Source organism: Monodelphis domestica, chromosome 4 (genome assembly GCF_027887165.1).
Source record: "Monodelphis domestica isolate mMonDom1 chromosome 4, mMonDom1.pri, whole genome shotgun sequence".
Lineage (NCBI taxonomy): Eukaryota > Metazoa > Chordata > Mammalia > Didelphimorphia > Didelphidae > Monodelphis > Monodelphis domestica.
In genome coordinates, this window is record NC_077230.1 from 421403043 (window position 1) to 421422834 (window position 19792).

At 51.7% G+C, this 19792-nt stretch overlaps 1 protein-coding gene across 1 annotated transcript; it reads left to right on the forward strand.

Annotated features, from left to right (window-relative positions):
• The first annotated feature begins 5809 nt into the window (after nt 1–5809).
• Nucleotides 5810–19414, forward strand: NOVA2 (NOVA alternative splicing regulator 2). The gene is made up of 4 exons (XM_056796295.1): nt 5810–6906; nt 11419–11562; nt 16395–16561; nt 18026–19414. Exons 1-4 carry the CDS (start codon nt 6708–6710, stop codon nt 19088–19090), a joined length of 1575 nt encoding a protein of 524 aa, XP_056652273.1. The 5' UTR covers nt 5810–6707; the 3' UTR covers nt 19091–19414.
• Nucleotides 19415–19792: the final 378 nt, after the last annotated feature.

The following is a 19792-nucleotide window of genomic DNA, read 5'->3' on the forward strand; positions in this document are numbered from 1 at the left end:
GACAGTCCCCTCTTCAAGGCTGAGTTGGGGGCCTAGTCAGTCCCCCAGGACCCAGAGCCTGGAAAGCTGATGGTGTGTTGCCATGGTGACGGGCTTGGGGACCGTTGTCATGGTAGTAGAGAGAGGTTTAAAAATATCTGAGAGGAGGTGTGTGTGTGCCTATGTGTGTGCTTTTGTGTGTGCTTTGGAGGAAGTATATGTGGAATGTCCTCATGTATGTTCATGTCCCCATGTGTCATCATGTGTGGTCGTCTCCCCCAAGAGCCTCCTGTATGTGGCGTGTGTTTGTGTGGCTTATGTGTCTGGGCACGATTACATCTGCCTTGTGGCTGCATGCTAATGTATACTTCCATTATACAGTGGGGGAGGGCTGTTTGTGTCTCTTTGTGTCTCCCCGTTGGGGTGTGACCTGAGATTTGGGGGAAATCACACGCATATACCAGGGCTGCCTGGGTCCGTGGAGTGTATGTATGTATGCTCCTCTGGGGGTTCGTGGATCGGCTACAGGATTTTATTGAACTCTCCGTATGAGTTTCTGTCTGTCAAGTGCCATCTTCCATCCTTGTCCCCTCTTCCCTGTTGCCAGGACAACCAGCTTCTGTGGTCCCTCCTGGCAGGGGAGAAAAGGAGGCAGATGTGGGACCATCCCCACCCCCATTCCCCCTCAGTCAGAGGGAGGGGATGGTGGCTCTGGGGACAATGGGGGGGAGTAGGGGACAGATGGAGCAGCCACCCTGACTGCCCCAGCCCAGGGACCATCTGCTCCTGGCCCCATCCTCCATTCTAGGGATGCAGAGAGGTGAGGAGAGGGATAACTTGCACTTCACCCTCAGACTTGGGGCTCCTAAAGGGCAAGGCTCTCTGACCCTCTCAGAGGAAGGTCTCCCCCAGGGAACTCTCCCCATCCCAGGGTCTCTAGGACTAGCAAGGTGGTGATATTTAAAGCAGAGACATTTCCAAGTAAGACTTTTTTTTAACCCTTACTTCTTGTCTGAATAACAACTCTAATACTGATGGGCAAGGGCTAGACAATTGGGGTTAAGTGACTTGCCCAGGGTCACATAGCCAGACATGTCCGAGGTCAGATTTGACCCCAGGTCCTCCCAACTCCAGGCCTGGTGTTCTATCTCCTGAGCCACTGAACTAACCCTAAGTGAGATACACCCTCATATGTCTTCCTACCCTCACTGACAAACCCCTGATTGCCCTTATCTAGGAAGAGAGGCAGCTGAGGGGGTGTTTTGTATGGAGAGATGGAAAAATACAGTTCAGTGGACCACCTGACCTGAAGTCCTGCTTCAGACATTCAGTGGTTGTATGGCCTTGAGCAAGTCACTCCTCTCCTTTGAGGAGGTCTCACCAATAAAATAGGGCTATTTGTTTTTATTTATACTGTCTCCTTTATAGGGCTGTTGGGAGAAACCATTGTTTTCAAACTTCAGAAGCACTCTAGAAATGTGAAGCTTATCATCAGTCTTACTATTTCTCATTCTTCTTGCCTTAGCATCATTCATTATTACAGATCACACAAATAAAACATCTGAAACGTAGGCTGCTTAAATAGAAGTAAAAAAAAAAAAGTCTGGAAGTCAAAGGACCCCTATCAGTTTCTGACTCACTGTGTCATATTAGGGAAATTAATAGCAACTCCATGGGCCTCTGTTTCCCTAGATGTACAAAGAAGGGAATCCGGGGAAAGTGGGTTGAGAGCCAGCTCTAGAGACTAGAGGTCCAGGGTTCAAAGACTCAAGAAGTGATTTGCCAGAGGTCACAGTCAGGAAGTAGTATAGCTGGGACTCTAGTCTACGTCAACTGAGTTCAAAACTAGTGCTCTTTCCATGATAGAATCATCATAATAGGTTAGCCCTTTAGGTTCATGTAGAAAGATATTTGAGGGGACAGCCAGGTGGCTCAGTGGATTGAGAACCAGCCCTGGAAATGGGAGGTCTAGGGTTCAAATCTGATCTGACACTTCCTAACTGTGTGACCCTGGATGAGTCACTTAACCCCCATTGCCCAGCCCTTGCTGCATGTCTGCCTTAGAACCAATACACATACAGTATTGGTTCTGAGATAGAAAGCAAGTGTTTTTAAAAAGGAAAAGAGAGGAACCAGATAGAATGATCTTTTAAATTCCTTTCCTGCTCTGATAATCTCTGGTTCTACTGCTTGCTCTGAGACTTTGCAGAAGTCCCTTCCCCCAAACAATGGGTCTTACTTTCCCCATCTATAAAATCTGGGAATTGATATTAAGCTTTAAAGTTTGCAAAACACTTTTCATAGATTATCTCTTTTGATCCTCTCTAAAACCCTGTGAAGGAGGCACTATTATTTTCCCCATTTTACTGATAAAGAAACTTGACCAGGGTCACACAAGTGTCTGAGATTGAATTTGAACTCAGGTTTTCTAGCTTACATTTACATAGGACTTTAAGGTCCACAAAACATTTTGACCTCAAATCATCCTGATGTTTTGGGTCCAAACATCTTTCTCTTTTCTCTAAAACCCTCACCTTCCATCTTAGTATGTATTGGTCCCAAGGCAAAAGAGTGGTAAGGGCTAGGCAATGGGGGGGGGTTAAGGACTTGCCCAGGGTCACACAGCTAGGAAGTGTCTAAGATCAGATTTAAACCCAGGACCTCCCATTTCTAGAGCTGGTTCTCAATCCACTGAGCCACCTGGCTGTCCCCTCAAACATCTTCCTACATGAATGTAGGGGGGTAACCTATTATGATGATCCCATAATGGAAAGAGCACTAGTTTTGAACTCAGTTGACTTAGACTAGAGTCCCAGCTATACTACTTTCTGGCTGTGACCTCTGGCAAATCATTTCATGAATCTTTGACTCCGTTTCTTCATTTATAAAGTATAGTAATGATATCTCCCTCATGAAGAAGACAGTTGCAACCCCAAAAGAGGATGAAGGTATAAAGAAAAAGTATTGGATTTAGGAGCAAGGAGGATCCTTTCATGTTGCCAGTTGTGTGACCTTGAGCCACTCTATGACTCAACTTCCTTCTCTGTAAAATAAGTAAATATAAAGAAATAAATATAGAGCTCTAAGTCCCAGGGTTGCTCTGAGGTTCAAGTGAAAACCTCATTTTAAAAGTCATTTTTTAAGCCCTAACTATCTCCATGATGTCATTGAACTAAATCCTAACCAACAAGTATTTCTTAGATCTCCTATTTGCAAGGCACTGAGCATGTGAAGACAAAGATAAAAAATAGGGCTCGCAGTCTAGGTGCTTAACAGTCTACCGAAAGACACGAAGTACAAAGAGAGAAGTAAGAAGAAGCTCATTGAGGAAAGGATTTTTTTTTATTAAGGTGGACAGGGGAAAGTTGCCAGTAGCCCTAGCATCTAAGCAGAGTCTTGAAGGAAGCAAAGGATTGAAATGAATTTTGGAAATTGGAAGTGAATTCCTGGCCTGTGCAAAGGCAAGAGTTGAATTGTGAGGGTCTAAGAAAAAAAAACAAATGGGTCGATTTGATTGAATCATGGATTGTGTGATGGAAAGGAAAGAAAATGTCTGGACTAGATAGGCTGGAATCAAACTCAGGAATTTGGATTTGCATTTTACCTAGAAGCAAAAGTGACACATTGATAGTTCTTGAGCAGGCAGGGAAATGGCTTCCAGTTCCTCTGTTTGGAATTTAAAGGCTTTTACAATCTGATCCCTTCCAGTCTTTCTCATTTTCAAGATTACACTCTTGTTGAGCCATCCTGGCCTGCTTACTCTTAATGTTTCTCTTCTGTGTTTCAGCTGAGTTTCATCTCTCTTCTCCCAGGCTTTACCCTGGCTGTGTTGCATTCCCTCCTCATCTCTCGCTCTTAGAATCCATGACTTCTCAGTCTCCTTCCACCCAGTAGGTGCTAAAGACTTTCCCCTCTAATGTTACCTTGCACCTATTCTATATGCATCTCATATATACCTCATATATATATATATATATATGTCTGTTAATAGATTCTAAGTCTCTGGACTGCTGTTCTTTTGACTTTGTGTCTTCATGGCTTAACATTCAGTGTCTGGAGCATAACACAGGTTTGTATTGACCCAAGGCAATTCAGCAAGCATTTATTAAGTACCTGCTGTGTGTACAAGACACTGTACCTGGTTCTGAGGCTACAGAGGAAAAGCCAGAAGACAGTCCCTGGATTCCAAGAGCTTAGGTTCATCCTAAAGGGAGGATGGGGCACAATTTGAGATGTAAAAGAAAACTGAAGCATCAGGAAGCTTTGTAACTAGGATGAAAGAAAATTAATGTCATCAAGGGCAACTAGGTAGCTCAGTAGATAGAAAGCCAGAGAAAAGAGATCCTGGGTTCAGATTTGACCTCAGACACTTCCTAGCTGTATAATCCTGGGCAAGTCACTTGACTCCAATTGCCTAGCCCTTGCTACTCTTTTATCTTTAGAAGTGATACTAAGACAAAAAGTAAGGGGAGAGAGAGAGAGAGAGAGAGAGAGAGAGAGAGAGAGAGAGAGAGAGAGAGAGAGGAGGGAGGAAAGAAGGAAGGAAGGAAGGAAGGAAGGAAGGAAGGAAGGAAGGAAGGAAGGAAGGAAGGAAGGAAGGAAGGAAGGAAGGAAGGAAGGAAGGAAGGAAGGAAGGAAGGAAGGAAGAAAATCCCAATGGGATCATGAAGAGTCAGACACAACTGAAAAACAATTGAACAAAATTGTTGAATCTTATGTATTTTAACTTATGAGCTTAAAGACATTATTCTGAGAAAGAGTTCTGAGGCTTCCTCACCCCACAGCCCAAGGGAGTCATGACATCAAAAAGGTAAAGAGCCCCTCACTAGAGGGATAGTACTGGAGCCATCGTTTAATCTGCACCAGAAACTCCAAGATGAGGAAACTCTCCCAGTGAAGATCAGCCACCTTCTTCTCTATAATGTATAGTCTTAAAACACTCTCTAGAGCCTTTAGAAATGAAGTGACCTGCTCAGGATCACACAGCCAGTATGGGTTTGAGGTGGGATTCGAACTCCGGGATTAAAGCTTTCTAGCAGTGTTAGTTGTTACTATCATCATTATTATTATTATTGCAACTTCATCCTCTTTAGTGATAACAATAATCATTTGCATTTCTGTAGTGATTTAGAGAATGTGTGTGATAATAGACAGCTGATCTCAAAGCTGGGAAGACCTAAAATCCCGTGAAGTAGGTGCTAGATCATTTCTATTTTACCAAGAAGGAAATCGAGGCTGAGTCGGATTAAGGGATTTGGCTCAGTAGGTCGCCTGGCTAACATATCTGGAGCCGAATTGGAGCCCAGAGTTTGACTCTACTGAACAGCCCGGGGTGTGAGCCTAAGGAGAGATTCCTGGAGACCCGCTGGCGCCACGATCTGATGCCCGTTACGGGGTAGGTAGGGAGCGGCATGTGATAGGGGCTTCAGAGCCGGTGCCTGTCGCGGGTCGGAGGGGGAGAGCAGAAACTGGGCTGGGAGAGCCTGAGGCTAGATTTAGAGAACTTCCACACCAGAGTCAGATGTGGGAAACCGAGAGGGCAAGACAGGTTCCTGGGGTATCATAAGGGGACAAAGTCTCTGGTATTTGGGTGAGGAGCTTGGTTGGAGCGCCCAGGGAAGAAACTGGGAGAAGGACGCGTCGCCTTCCATGGTCCCCAGCTCAAGTGCGGAATAAGAGGGAGATCCTGCTAGGGTACAACGAAGCCAGCTGCAGATGCCACCGCCTCCCGCCCCATAAAGGGAGGGGCCACGTGAAGGGGCGGGCTCCAGAGGCAGCTAAGCCAATGGGAGCGTGTGGGGGCGTGACCTATGATGCTGGGCCCGGGAGAGGGGAGGGAGGGGGGAGCGAAAAGGATGCTCTGCCCGGGAGGAGCCGCTGCTGCTGCCGCCGCCGCCGCCGCTACCCGTGCCCGCCGCCCCCGGGGCCCCCACTAGCGGCTCGGCCGCCCTCCCGCCCGCGCCAGAGGCTCCTCAGCTCTCCGGCGCCCCTCAGCGGAGGGGGCGGGGGCTCGGCCTCCTCTCCGAGCTGCCCTTGGGGGCCGGGGGCCCGGCCCCCCCAACGCCCTTTTCCCCCTTCCTCCCCGTCTCGGCTCCGAGACAGCCCCAAGAGCCCCCTGTCTCTGCCTCCCTCCCACCCACCCCGGCCCAGTCCGGCTAGCTTCGGGCTCCCTCTTCGGCCGCCCCCCTTGGACCGCCCCCTCTGGTGTCCAGGCCCCTCTGGCCTCCAGTCTTCCCCCGCATCTCCCGGCCCCCTCCCCCGCCTCCTCTGTTCTTCCCCTGTATCCCTTCTCACCCTCCCCCACCTCCCTCTCCGTCCCCCTCTGACCTCCCCCGTTGTCCCCTCGTTGCCTACTGCAGCCCCGTCTCAGCTCCGCTCCTAGTCACTACTCCGGCCTGCTGCCGCCTTCACACTTAGCTTCCCCATCCTTCTTTCCATCCTCCTCAAGTCTACTGCTCTAGCCTTCCCTGCATCCCTTCTCTTCCCTCTCCTCCAAAAGGGTCCTCTACTCTCTTTTCCTTCTCCCTTGGCGTCCCCTCCAACCTCCCCCTTCTGGTCTCTGAGCTCCCCATACCCTGTTCTATCTTCCCAGCCCTCCTCCGGCCCGCACCCCCCCTCCCTTCATCACCCCTCTTCTCTCTGGTCTCCAGTCTCCCTCCTCCCTCCCCCTCCCCTGTCTCTCCCCCTCCCCCCAATCCCCCTCCCATCCCCTCCCCCCTCCCCCCACCATGAAGATGATGGCCGCCGGCGCGGCGGCGCACGGCCTGTTCTCCGCTCCGGCCCCACAGCAGCAGCCGCCACCACCACCGCAGCAGCCACCGCCCGCATCTCACGGCACCTCCATGGAGTCCGAGGCCCCGGACTCCCGCAAGAGGCCCCTAGAGACGCCCCCCGAGGTCGTCAGCACCAAACGCAGCAACACGGGAGGTGAGAAGTGGTGCAGGCCCCCCCGCAAGCATCCCCCCAATTTTTCTTTAGCATCCCCCCAATTCCCCTGATCCTCTGACCCTGGAGCCTTTCCTGCAGGTGCCCGGGCCCCCCCCACAACCCCCCTCTGTGTATGGCACCAATAATGGGGTCTCCCCTCCCCCCTCCCGGCACAAAGGGGGAGCGGTGGGGGCGGGGGGAAAAGAGAAAGAATTCCACAATCGCGGGAGGGAGGGATGTTCTAGTGTTCCCCACCTCCCGGGTGCTTTGTCTGAGGACTGATGTAGGAGAATGAGAAGGAAGGGGGGTGGAAATGGACCTGGTGTGAGGGGGAGGGGGCATCTGTGTGAAGCTGTGATTGTGTGTGTGATTGTGTGCGCGGCTGTTTCCCAAGCCACCCATTTAGTGTCTTGGGTGTGTGTGTATGTGTGTGCGTGTGTCCTTGGTAGGGTGGGTGGGTGGGTGTGATTGTGTGTCCTTGATGTGGGGGGGAGGGTGTTTGACTGCCCTTGGATGGGTGTGCGCGGGTCTCCACCACCAACACCCCTCCCACCCCGGGCCTCATTTGTGAGATTGTCTTTTCGGCCCTTGGTTCCATGTTCTATCCTAATCTGTAGAAGCAATTCATGGAAGGATCTGTCCGTGGTGTCTGGGCCTGTGTGTGCATATGCGGGGAGGGGAGGGGACGGGAGGGGGGCGTTTTGAATAGGGAGGGTCTCCTAGTGGGGTTCTCTGTGGCTAGCAAGGGAAGGGAAGGGAATGAGCAGAGGGGCTCTGTAAGGGGGAGGGCACACCTCAGAGACGGAGGGGACCAAGCAATTGTGTATATGTGTGACATGGGAGCTAGTGACTGGGCGATGGGGGTGTGGTTGTGTGTGTGTGACATGAGAGGCAGTATGACTGTGTTCAGTGTGACTGACAGGTGTGTATATCTGTGCGACACTAGAGGGTGTTCAGTGATGGGGGAGGGAGAAATGTGTGTAGCCAGGGAGGTGGGTGACCTGAGAGAGGGGTGTGCAGGTGATTGGGCAATGGGGGTGTGGTTTTGTGTGTGTGTGTGTGTGTGTGTGTGTGTGTGTGTGTGTGTGAGACATGGAAGAGTGTGACTGATGAGGGAGACTGACAGGAATGTGGGGGCTTGTATGTGACATGGGAGGCTGTGTAGGTGTAACAAGAGCTGTATGTGTGACTATGATAGAGAATTATTGTCCCCGGTGGGGAAGGGGTAGAAAGATTCAGTGTAGCCTGCAGAAGCTATTGTGTCTAGGGGTCCCCAACAGGTTCAGCTTCAAGTCCTCAGCCTTAGGAGAGTGAGGAGACCCCCCAGTTCCTCCCCTGGGTCACCTTGACCAAGAACTCACCTTCTTCTGATTTGGGGTTCCTCAGCCCCCATGGCCAAGCTGGATACTGGGGCCAGGGGTGGAAAAGGAGAAGAACTTTCACCTCATTCCATCTCACCCCCATAACCTGCTCTGGAAGGGCTCTAACCCCACCCCCTCCCAGATACTAGAGATCTTACAATAAATGAAGCCAGGATCTGCCCTCCTTCCCCAGCTGCAGATCCTTCAGTCACAGAATATCAGAGGTGTTAGAATGTCAGAGGCAAAAGGGACCTTAGACACCATCCAGTCCTGCCCCTTCATTTTATAGATGGGGAAACTGAGACCCAGAAAGGGGAAGGGACTTGCCCAAGGTGACACAGTGAATCTTAAAATAGGCAAAGCCTTCCCAGTTCAAGAAGATGGGACCGATCAAGCCTGAGAATCTAGGGAGCCCTAAACTACACACCCCTTTCCCCAGGCTCCCTCTCCTTCCAGTTTCTACAACAGAAGATGAGAGGAAAGGGAAGTTTGGGGGAGGGGGAGGGGATTTCCTGTGGCTCTTCCTGCCCCCAGCCTGGCTCAGGGCTGTTCGGGGCAGCTCACTCTCCCTCCCTTCTTCCTTCTACCCTACTCTTGTTCTCTCTTCCTTGCCTGGAGCAGTCCTGGGAATGGGAACTGGGATCCAGCTGATCAGTCTCCCCACTCTGAGAAGGAGCCCCCAGAGGACTGGGAGAGATAGCATTCTTTCCCCACCCCCACCTCCCATTCCCTTGCTGTTTCTTCAGAAAGGACAAAACCTTAGCCTGGAAATTGGGAAATGTGGCTTCTAGCCCTGATTCACACACTGTGTGACCTTGGCTAAGTCTCTCCCTCCTATAGACCTCAGTTTCACTATTTGTAAACTGAGGTGGTTGGAGTAGATCTGGAATGGATGTCCCAGCTTTAGAGCACTGATTGCAAGATTTTAGATTCTGATTCTGTGACTAAAAAGCCATGGCTTCATGATTTGGTAATAACACTACTCCCATTCTCAGCCTCACTTGGTCTGGAAGTCTGAGCCCGCATATTTATAGCCTCAGGATTCAATCACCTTTTCCAGAGGCTGGGGAATGAGTTGCTGCCCCAGAGCTCTCCTTAAAAAACCCCTCACTCCCAAAGCCTGTTCTTCCCCAGGTGGGAACAAGGACATGGAACCCTGTGCCTGATCCTGGGGAAAAACAGCACCCACTGCATGGAAGGGATGCAGGACTTAGGAAGAAACAGAACCTGGGTGGGTCTAGACTCTAGCCCCTGGCACTGTGGAAAGGGGGTCCCAGAGAAGAATTTTGGAGAAGGGATACCTCAAAGGAGGGTGGGAGGGATGATAGATATTGGTGACCACTTGAAAATCTCTGGAGGTGAAATTAAATTTCCCAAACCCCAAAGGAAGATGCAAGTTCAGTTGGACTCTTATGTCCAATATATGTCCTGTGTTACCTGAGGTTCTCTTCTTTCCCTCTCTGGGCCCCTGAGGGAGACATCTGTGGAATCACGGGCTAGCATCATGGGAGTAGGACTGATTAAGGGAGTCACGGAATCCCAGGATGTCAGAGTTGACCTTAGAGACCATTAAGTCCAACCCCCAAATTAATTAAATCAGAGAGGGAAAGTGAAGCATTTGATCAAGGTCATATAGAAAGTGACAGAGTCAAGACTGGAATCCAGGTCTTTTTATATCTCTGGGTTTCCTCAAGGGCTGTGGAGAAAGGAAGAGCTGAGGAAATGGAGCCTTCCAGGGAAGGGGTAGAAACTTTATCAACTAAGGAGGTCCACCTAGAGAAAGAGGGAAAATGGGCAAGAAACCGTTCCAGGTGGGAGAAGAAAGATCATGTAGACACAGTTCCCATGTAGGAAGTTACAGTAGTAGACAACAAGGAAAACTTCCAAATAAGCGGAAGGGGGGGAACCCAAGGTCCCTAGCACGCCCCCACTACCCAGGGATCCAAAATTACCCCTCTCCCCTCTCCTAACCTTTAAATGGTCAAGTCTGAAGTAAGGGGTTAAGGATCCTAAGGATGGCTATTGGAGAAAGAGGTAATGGATAGGTTGGCAAAGGACTCAGTGGACACAATAGTCCTGGGGAGAAAATAGAATATTCTAAGTCGTGTCATGGAATTTTAAGGAGTTAGACAATATTAGACAGTCTTAAGACCTCAGAGGACTAGAGGGAAGAGGAAAAGGGGCCCCAGGGGCTAATTGTTTAATTGGCTTAATTGACTAAGGTTGGTGAGTTTAAGAGGCTTGGCTTGAGCCTCCCTGGGGCAAGTCCTCAGCCTCACACCTCACTTACCCCAAACCTGGGAAGCTCCTAGCCAAACCCCACCCAATCCAAGGTCTAGATCCCTTCTCCATGCCCGAAATTTGCTTGCTCCAAGCCCAAGTTGGGAATCAATGGTTTGAGTGCCTAGAGTGGGCAGCCACTGGGGAAATCAATCAATCAATCAATGTTTAAGAAATAAATCCCTGCTATATGCCAGGTAGGGGGAACACAAATACAAAAGAGAACCGTCCCTGTCCTCAAGGAGTTTATGTTCTGTCCGGGGTGGGAGAAACTACTTGCTCATGAATATTAGGTTCAAGATCCATCCAATATTACTATGCCCATACTGAGACCTTGGAAGGACTTGTGGTCTATGGGGTCTATGAAATCTATGGACAGATTTCATAGAGTTAGAGGGAGGAATCTGCCATGAGAAGCTGGATCCCGGGGAAGGGGATAGGGTTGGATGCTTTGAGGAATAGCATCCTAAAGGAATTGGGGGGGGGGGGCATGTATCCCATGGAGCTGTGATGGATTGGATGGTGACTAGAGGCACAGAGGTGGGATCTTGAAGAACTAGGTCCTGGGGACCTAGGAGAAACCATGTCTTATGGAACTGAAGCCTGTGCTAGAACTGGAGAAGGAGAAGGGGCACATCCTCTGGGTCTTTGTGAGAACTGGGTCCTCGTGGGGGTCTACAGAAAGCTTGTTCCTTGGGGAAAGGGAGGGAGAGTCTTTTCCCACTGGGACAAAGCTGGGATGGGGGAGTTAAGCCTTTGGGGACTTGAGAGAGGCAGGTCCTAGGGAGCCATGTCCTGTAGGGATAGGGACCTGGGACTTGAGAAAACCCATGACTGAGTCCCATCTCCCCCTCCCACCCACCTGCACCAGAGGAGGGTGAATATTTCCTAAAGGTGCTCATCCCCAGCTATGCTGCGGGCTCCATCATTGGCAAAGGCGGCCAAACTATCGTGCAGCTGCAGAAGGAGACTGGGGCCACCATCAAGCTCTCTAAATCCAAGGACTTCTACCCTGGTGAGAACCCCACCCCCACGCCTATGCCCCAGTGGGCTATTCCTTAAAGGGACAGGTGCTTCTGCCCCACCCCCCAGGCCACCCCCAGGGAGAGAGGGAAGCAGATGGGGCCAGAGGACCCCTCCCCCCTCCTCTCAGGACAATGGAGCTGCTGCATATTCATGAGTTCATTTGCATGGGGGCAGCAGCTGGGTCAGGCCTTGACCCTGCACCTGCCCCCCTGGGGGAGCCCTAGAAGTAAGGGGGGGAACCAGGCTGTTCCCCTAGTCATGCTAAAAGGCCTCCTATCCCAGGGGATCCCTTCTCATCTCTCACCACATTTTTCTCACTCTATTTCTCCTCCTCTCTCATCTGCCTCTCCATCATCCCACTAAATTGCTCCCCATCTCCTCTTTAATATACATTTAACATATACATATATTAAATAATACATGTGCATACCTCCATAACCTCCCATCATCCTCCCTCTTGCTCCCTTTACTCACAAATCTCCACCTTCATCTCTTCCTCGATTTGGCTCTCTCTTCCTCCATTCTACCTTTGTAGTTTACTGACTGTATGACCTTGGGTAAGTCTACTAATCTCCTGAGCCTCATTTTCCTCCTCTATAAAATGAAGCCTTTGGACTAAAGAGTCTCCAAGGTCCCTTTCAATTCAAGGCAGCAATCCCTTGATCCTATTTCCCTGTCATGGACCACTCTGGCAAAACCCATGGAACCCTTTTCAGAATGTCCTCAAATTCATCAAATGAAATACAAAGATAACCAATTATACTCGAATACTTAGGAAAATAGTTTTAAAACAAATTCATGAACCACTCTGGAATCTATCCAAGGAGTCTACAGACCCCAGATTAAGAAACCCTGTTATGTTCTGTTTTCTTTGTCCTTCTCTCAATCCCCCCCCCCAGTTTTCTTCCTATCGTACCCCACTGAACTCACTCATTTGATCTCTTCTTCCCTTTCTCTTTCTCTTGTGTTCTTTCAAATACTCTCCTCTTCATCACACTGCCCATTAGTTGTTGGGGTGGTTTTTGCCCTTCTTCCTTGCCCCCTCCACTTCTCTCTCTTCCTTTCTCTTTTCTGACACTCTATTATCTCTTTCCGTGGTCTGTCCCCCCCCAACTCGTGCTGTAACTCCAGCTGGCTCCATCCACACTCTTCCCTAATCTTTCATTGTCTCCACCTTTATATTGTGAATATCTTTCTGCCTTTTCCATCTTCCAGTCCCATAGTTCTGGTCTCAGCTTTCCTTGTCTGGTTTCAGACCCTCCCAGAAGCCCCAGTTCCTACTATATGATTTTGTGTGTGTCAAACAGCAGCAGGGTGAATTCCAGACCCCTTCCCACCACCTATCTAAGCTCCTTAGCCAGAGTGAGAAGTGGGGTGGTTTGGGCTAAACAGAGCCTTTCCCATTTACCTGGATCCCTAACCACCTATACTCCATGGGGAAAGTCAGAGCACCAACCCCATCTTGGGACAGGGGGAATGAGGGGATGGCCAGATAATCAGTTCGACCCCCTTCCCCAGCTCAGCAAAGTATACTGGAAAGATGGCTGGAGTCAGAGAACCTGCCTTTGAATCCTATCTCTGTGTGGCTCAATTCCTCTTGCTAAGTGGCCAAGGGAAGAAAGTTCTAGACTTAGAGTTGGGAAGATCTGAGTTCAAAACCTGCTCTAGACATTTACTCTCTGAGAGACCCTGGGCAATTCATTCACTTTCTTCATCAGTACAATTAGGATAATAATAGAATCTTCCTCACAGGGTTGTTATACGGTTCTATATATCCATGTCATAATTACATACACACATAGTAAATATACATATGCATACTATATATCTATATTATGCTATTTATTAGATATGCTGTTGTAACCGAGCATATTATATATGTGTATATGTGTTAATGTGAATGTGACATGCTTATTTAAGCTTAAAGTGCTACATATAAGCATTTGCTATTAAGATTATTATCTGGGTCAGTGAAGTGGCTCAGTGGATAGAGAGTCAAGCATAGAGATGAGAGGTCCTGGGTTCAAATATGACTCCAGACACTTACTAGCTGTGTGACCCTGGGTAAATCACTCAACTTTGCCTAACTCAGTTTCCTCATCGGTAAAATGAGTTGAAAGGGGCAGCTGGGTGACTCAGTAGATTGAGAGCCAGGCTTAGGGATAGGAGGTCCTGTGTTCAAATCTGACCTCAGAAATTTCCTAGTTGTGTGGCCATAGGCAAGTCACTTAACCCCCACTGCCTAGATCTTTGCTCTTCCATCTTGGAACCAAAACTCAGTATCAATTCTAAGGCAGAATGTAGGGGTTATATTAAAAAAATTATTATCTGTTAAAAAGCAGGAATGTGTTCATCACATTAATCTTCGTTGTCAAGGTTGCTCCAAAATGAGTTGGTATTATTCTACCTCTTTACTGTCTTTGGAGGCTTCCTTTCACCTATAACTCTAAAGCTCCAAGCTTGAGTCAGGAATCCTGACGCTGGACACTGACTACCTAGTTAGGTCAAGACTCTGCTTTCTCTAAGCCTCAGTTTTCTTATCTTTAAAATGGGGACAACAGTCTTTACTAAGGCATCACAGGAAATAAGAGAGCCAGATTTGGATCCAGGAAGAGCTGGCTTTTGACAGCCACATCCTGGCTCTGGGACCCTGAGCAGATCTGCCACATCTTAAGGTGGCTCTCAAAGACCAGAAATGACAGAGGAGATGCCAACTTACCTGGGGGGGGGGTTCCTCACCCGGAAGTTCCCCGTATCCATGAAATCCCGGCCAAATCTGTATCCCACAATATTTTACACACACATCAGTGCTATTAGATGTATACGTATCTATACACTGTATCATATGTAGACAGGATATGTGAGCCTGGTGGTAGCATAGAAATGTGGGCAAAGGTGGCTCTTGATGTTCTCTGACCCACATACGTCATGGAGTTCCCCATGGCGGCTGAGACGTAGGATCTCCGGCAGGCAGAACCCGGCACTCCCCAGCGCATGGAACCCGTCCATTCTCTCTCCCACTGAACATGCACAACCCAAAGACCCAGCCCGGCCCTTTCTCAGTCGGACCCAACAAAGAACTTGTCTCCTTCTACCTTCCCTCCCTCCCCCGAGACCAGAACATGGAATTTGCTTCTTCCGCCTCCATCTCTATCTCCTGGGCCACAGAAGCCACCGAATCGCCCACATCCAGAGATGTTAGTCATGGGATCAGAAACCAATAAAATGACGGGACCAGAAAACCGGCTAACAGGGACCATTTGGCCCAATGACCCCATTTTACAGAGGAGAAAAGCGAGACCCTGAGAAAAGCAGGGACTAGGCTGAGGCCACACTAGGAGTGGTACCCAAGCCCAGGGAGGGAAGGACTTCCCCAGATCACAAGGAGCTGGGCTCACATCCTGCCCACTGCCAACCACACCAGCTACTTTTTTCTCTGTTTTCCTCTGTCCCTGTCTGTCTCTTGTCCACTGTTTCCGTGTGTGTGTGTGTGTGTGTGTGTGTGTGTGTGTGTGTGTGTCTGTCAGTCTGTCTGTCTATCTGTCTATCTCTGGGTCTTCCTGACTTCCAGCCCAGGGCTAGTGAGTAAGACTGTAGGAACTGGAAGGGACTTGAGAGGTCACCCAGCTGAGCCACTGTGCGGCTCCTCCACACCCCTCCCAAGCTTCCCTGGTTCCCACCGGGCCTGAGGCCCGCCCCACACCCTTTCCTATTTACGCCCTTTGCAACCCGCCAGGCCTGGGGCAGGCAGGCTCAGCCCTGACTCACGCTTGGCTCAGACCCTGCTATTGTTCTGGGGGAGGGACACAGGCCCCGGCACTGAAGGGTTTGGGGGAGAAACACATCCAGGAACACTCTGGCCAGGACACCTAGACCCCCAGGGGCACAACACCCGGAACCGCACTGCCCCCCCCAGAAACAGAGCGGCCTCCACGGGCCTGACCACTTGGAGGGGCTGCCCCCTGCCTTGTCCCCAGCACACAGCCAGCCAGTTACAGGCAGGAACGCTGCACTTCTGACTCCATCTCCATCTTAGGAGCTTTGCTTCTCTGTCTCGGCCTTCATCTCTGTAAGAGACACCATCTTCCTCCAGGGTTTGTGTGTGTCTCTGTCCAGGTCCCACTCAAAAGCAGGCCTCGGGGGCCATTCCTGGAGGGAGGAGTCGTAGCCCCTCCCCAGGATGCCCCCTGCTTTGGCCCTACCTCATCTTCTCCCCTTTCTCTCACTTAAATCCTCTCCTCTGTGGCCAAATCCCCTCCACTCGACTCCCCATCTCCACGTCCCCTCCCTCCCACCCCCCAACAAAGCCCAGCCTTTCCCTACTCGATCTAAAGCTTCCCAGTCTGGTGGTACGCTGCTGCTTTAAGGGGTTGCCACAGCAACGGCCCTCCTTCCCCTTCCTCAGTCCAGCTCTGGCGATAAGGGGGTTCCAGTTGCTCGGGCAACCAGCCTCAGCCACCAGGAGGGAAGGAGGGGGCAGTGTTACCCAGGCAACCAGGGGAGCCAGGAATCATCGAAGGAACTAGCCATAGAGGCCCCCTCCTCCCATGATCTCCAAACACTTAAACCTTTCATTGTCCCTTCCCCTCCCTCCCCCATCCATTGGGGCAGAGTGAGGGAGACTTCATAAAGAAATAAAAAAAACCTGGGTGAATGGGGGTGGGGGCATGAAGAACCAGGTATCCCCCCTCCTTGGCTGGAGTTCTGACTTGAGAACTCAAAGCACCCAGGAAAGCTCAGGATTGCCAGGAGGTAGGAAGAAAAGGTTGATGCATTTATTTCTCTACTCCTCCTCCTTCCCTAACCCTTGCTGGGGCTCAGGGACCACAGAGAGGGTGTGCCTGGTACAGGGGACAGCCGAGGCCCTGAACGCCGTCCACAGCTTCATCGCAGAGAAGGTTCGGGAAATCCCACAGGCCATGGCCAAGCCTGAGGTGGCCAGCATCCTGCAGCCGCAGACCACCATGAACCCTGACAGGGCCAAGCAGGTAAAAACTGGGTCCCTCGAGGATCAGAGGGCAAGGCTGGCCCTGCCCTCACAAAACTCTGGGTCTGAAGGGGAGGAGACAGGGCAGGCTCCCTCTCCTGAAGGAGGTGGAGGGCGGGGGCTGGGTGGTCAGTCCGGGAAGGCTTCCAGGAGAAGACCAGCCTGGCACAATGCCACTGAGGGACCACAGAGAAGGGATTTGTTCAGGTCCCTGTAGGCTCTGGGCCCCTCTGCCTTTAACCCCTCCCCCTCTCCCATCTCCTTTCCTCTTCCCTCCACCTCATCCCATTGTCCCCTCAGACCACCTGCCTCCCACTTCCTCTCCACATAGGAAGTGGGGGCCCCAAGGCACCTCCCCTTCACACACACCCCTTCTCCCCGCCCCTTCTTCCCCTTTACAATTCTCCCCCTTTTCACTCTTTCCACGGAAGGGAGGAGGGGAGAGAATGTCAGCCATCTTGAAGAAGGAAGGATTATATTGGAGGAGGAAAAGGAAGGAGGGAGGGATGGGGGCCAATGAGATGCCCTGCCCCTGTCACCATGGCAACAAGGGAAGCTGTCGGGAGGGGTAGAGCATCCTTCTTCCTTCTTTCCTCATCGACCCACCCCTCCAGGAACCCAGCTGGTTGCCACAACAACTGTCAACTAGCTCAGGCTGCAAGGAGGCAGGGCAGAAGAGAGGGGAGGAGGGACAGAGGGAAGAAGGGAAAGGATGCTGGCTGCCTACCTACCCCGGGCAAGCAGGAGAGGCAAGAGAGGCACCCACAATTACCCCTCCACCTTGGGACTGCTCCCCACCCCAATCAGGAAGGGAGGGTTCGTGGGGTGGAGACAGTCGCTGAGACTCGGTTTATCTGTTTGCTGCTCCAGCCCAAGAGTTCAATGGGCCACCCCCTCCCACAAAATGAGCAGTACAGACCAGGACAGAGAAGCAGAAAACGGAGAGAGGGAGCGCTGGACTGGTGGGCTCTGTCCCTGGTGCTGAACCCTCCTGTCAACCAGATTAGGCAGGACCTGGGAGGCAGCCTGGGGAGAGGAAGGAGAAATCCTTCCTCATCACTTCCTCAATGTACTTCCTTTTCCTCCCCCAGAAGGAATGATTTGTAAGGGCTTTGAGATCATCCTCAGAACAAGGGGCTCCCTAGTAGAACGTGATAGAGAGGACATTGCTTTCCTAGTGGGAAAAGCCCAGGCCAGGAATCAGAAGAACCAAATCCTGATCTCCAGTCTGCCCTTCCTTTCCTAGGGGTGACCTTGGGCAAGTCCTTTCTCCATCTAGGCATCAGTTTCCCTACATGTATAACTGGGGGAGGGAGGAGACAGGAAGGGCTTTAAGGCTATGATGTAGCTCTGCCACTGTCTTCCGTTGGCACAGTCCTTTGGGTTTTGGTTAGTCTAAGATCTGCAGCTTCCCAGTCCCATTGATTCCTTGACCCCTGGTCTGCTCCTTTTCCCCCACCCCCAGGCTAAGTTGATAGTCCCCAACAGCACAGCCGGTCTGATCATTGGCAAAGGGGGTGCAACGGTGAAGGCAGTCATGGAGCAGTCAGGCGCGTGGGTCCAGCTGTCCCAGAAACCAGAGGGCATCAACCTGCAGGAGCGAGTGGTGACGGTGAGCGGGGAGCCCGAGCAGGTGCACAAGGCTGTGGCCGCCATCGTCCAGAAGGTGCAGGAGGACCCGCAGAGTAGCAGCTGCCTGAACATCAGCTATGCCAATGTGGCGGGGCCTGTGGCCAACTCCAACCCCACGGGCTCACCCTATGCCAGCCCGGCTGATGTCCTCCCAGCAGCCGCTGCCGCAGCCTCTGCCGCCGCCGCCGCCGCCTCTGGCCTCCTGGGCCCGGCGGGCCTGGCGGGTGTGGGTGCCTTTCCTGCTGCCCTGCCGGCCTTTTCAGGGACCGACCTGCTGGCCATCAGTACGGCCCTCAACACACTGGCCAGCTATGGCTACAGTGCCAACTCACTGGGCCTGGGCCTTGGCTCAGCTGCGGCCTCAGGGGTCCTCGCGGCTGTGGCAGCTGGGGCAAATCCAGCTGCCGCCGCTGCCGCCAACCTGCTAGCCTCCTATGCCGGTGAGGCTGCTGCTGGGCCAACGGCAGGTGCGGCCCCACCCCCACCCCCACCCCCCCCTGGGGCACTGGGCTCCTTTGCCTTGGCAGCAGCTGCCAATGGCTACCTGGGAGCAGCAGGGGGGGGTGGCGGTGGGGGTGGCGGGGCAGGAGCCGGGGGGTTCCTGGCAGCCGAGAAGCTGGCGGCAGAGAGCGCCAAGGAGCTGGTGGAAATTGCGGTGCCAGAGAACCTCGTGGGTGCCATCCTGGGCAAGGGGGGGAAAACGTTGGTAGAGTACCAGGAGTTGACAGGTGCCCGCATCCAGATCTCTAAGAAGGGAGAGTTCCTACCTGGCACTCGGAACCGGCGGGTGACCATTACAGGCAGTCCTGCAGCCACACAGGCCGCACAATATCTCATAAGCCAGAGGGTCACCTATGAGCAGGGGGTCCGTGCCACGAACCCCCAAAAAGTGGGATAAAAGGGGGTGGGGAGCAATGGCTCCCAACCCTCCCCACCCGTATCCCCTCTACCCCCTGACGCCGTCCCTCTTTCCCCATCCTGGTTTGGTTCGGGTGTCCGGCAAGGGGCTTGCCTAAATCCACCCCACCTTTGAGTGGCTGGATCGGAGTTGGGGATGGGAGGTGCTCCCCATGCTCCTCCCCCCCAGTTTGACACACCTCCCTGTGCTTAGCTGGACCCCCAACTCCTCCAGGGCAGCGGGGAGACTGGGGGCCCCAGTCTGTGTGATATCTGTATATATTTTGTTGATTTTAATAGAAAACACGGCATTATTTTTCTCTTTCTTTCCCTCCTTTTATTTTTCTTATTTTTTTTTAAATAAGGGATTTTTTTTTCGGTTGGTCAGTTTTTGTTTTCAGAGGTAAAATGGGGGGATGTTGCACCTTCTTACTTCAACCTACTCGCCCCAAGCCCAGTTGCATCTCCAATCAGGAATGAGGGAGCTTGGGGGATGGGGATAGGAGTCTGGTTGGTACGGCATGACCTGGGTAGCAGTAGAGGCTGGAGTTCCTATCCACCCCCTATTCCTGGGTGTTCCCCCGACTCCACAGTCCCCTACTCAACTGGGGTCACTGGGGGTTCGTTTTATAACATGGCCAAGTTGGATGAATGGGGAAGTGGGGAAGGGGTTGTGACATTGGGGGAGCTTCAAGTCCAATGT

What these genes read in the sequence shown, in the direction of transcription:
- NOVA2 (XM_056796295.1), top strand. Translation starts at nt 6,708, where the DNA reads ATGAAGATGATGGCCGCCGGCGCGGCGGCGCACGGCCTGTTCTCCGCT. An exon ending in CAAACGCAGCAACACGGGAG is followed by an intron (nt 6,907 to 11,418) that starts GTGAGAAGTGGT and finishes CACCTGCACCAG; the next exon opens with AGGAGGGTGAATATTTCCTA. An exon ending in ACCCTGACAGGGCCAAGCAG is followed by an intron (nt 16,562 to 18,025) that starts GTAAAAACTGGG and finishes CCCCACCCCCAG; the next exon opens with GCTAAGTTGATAGTCCCCAA.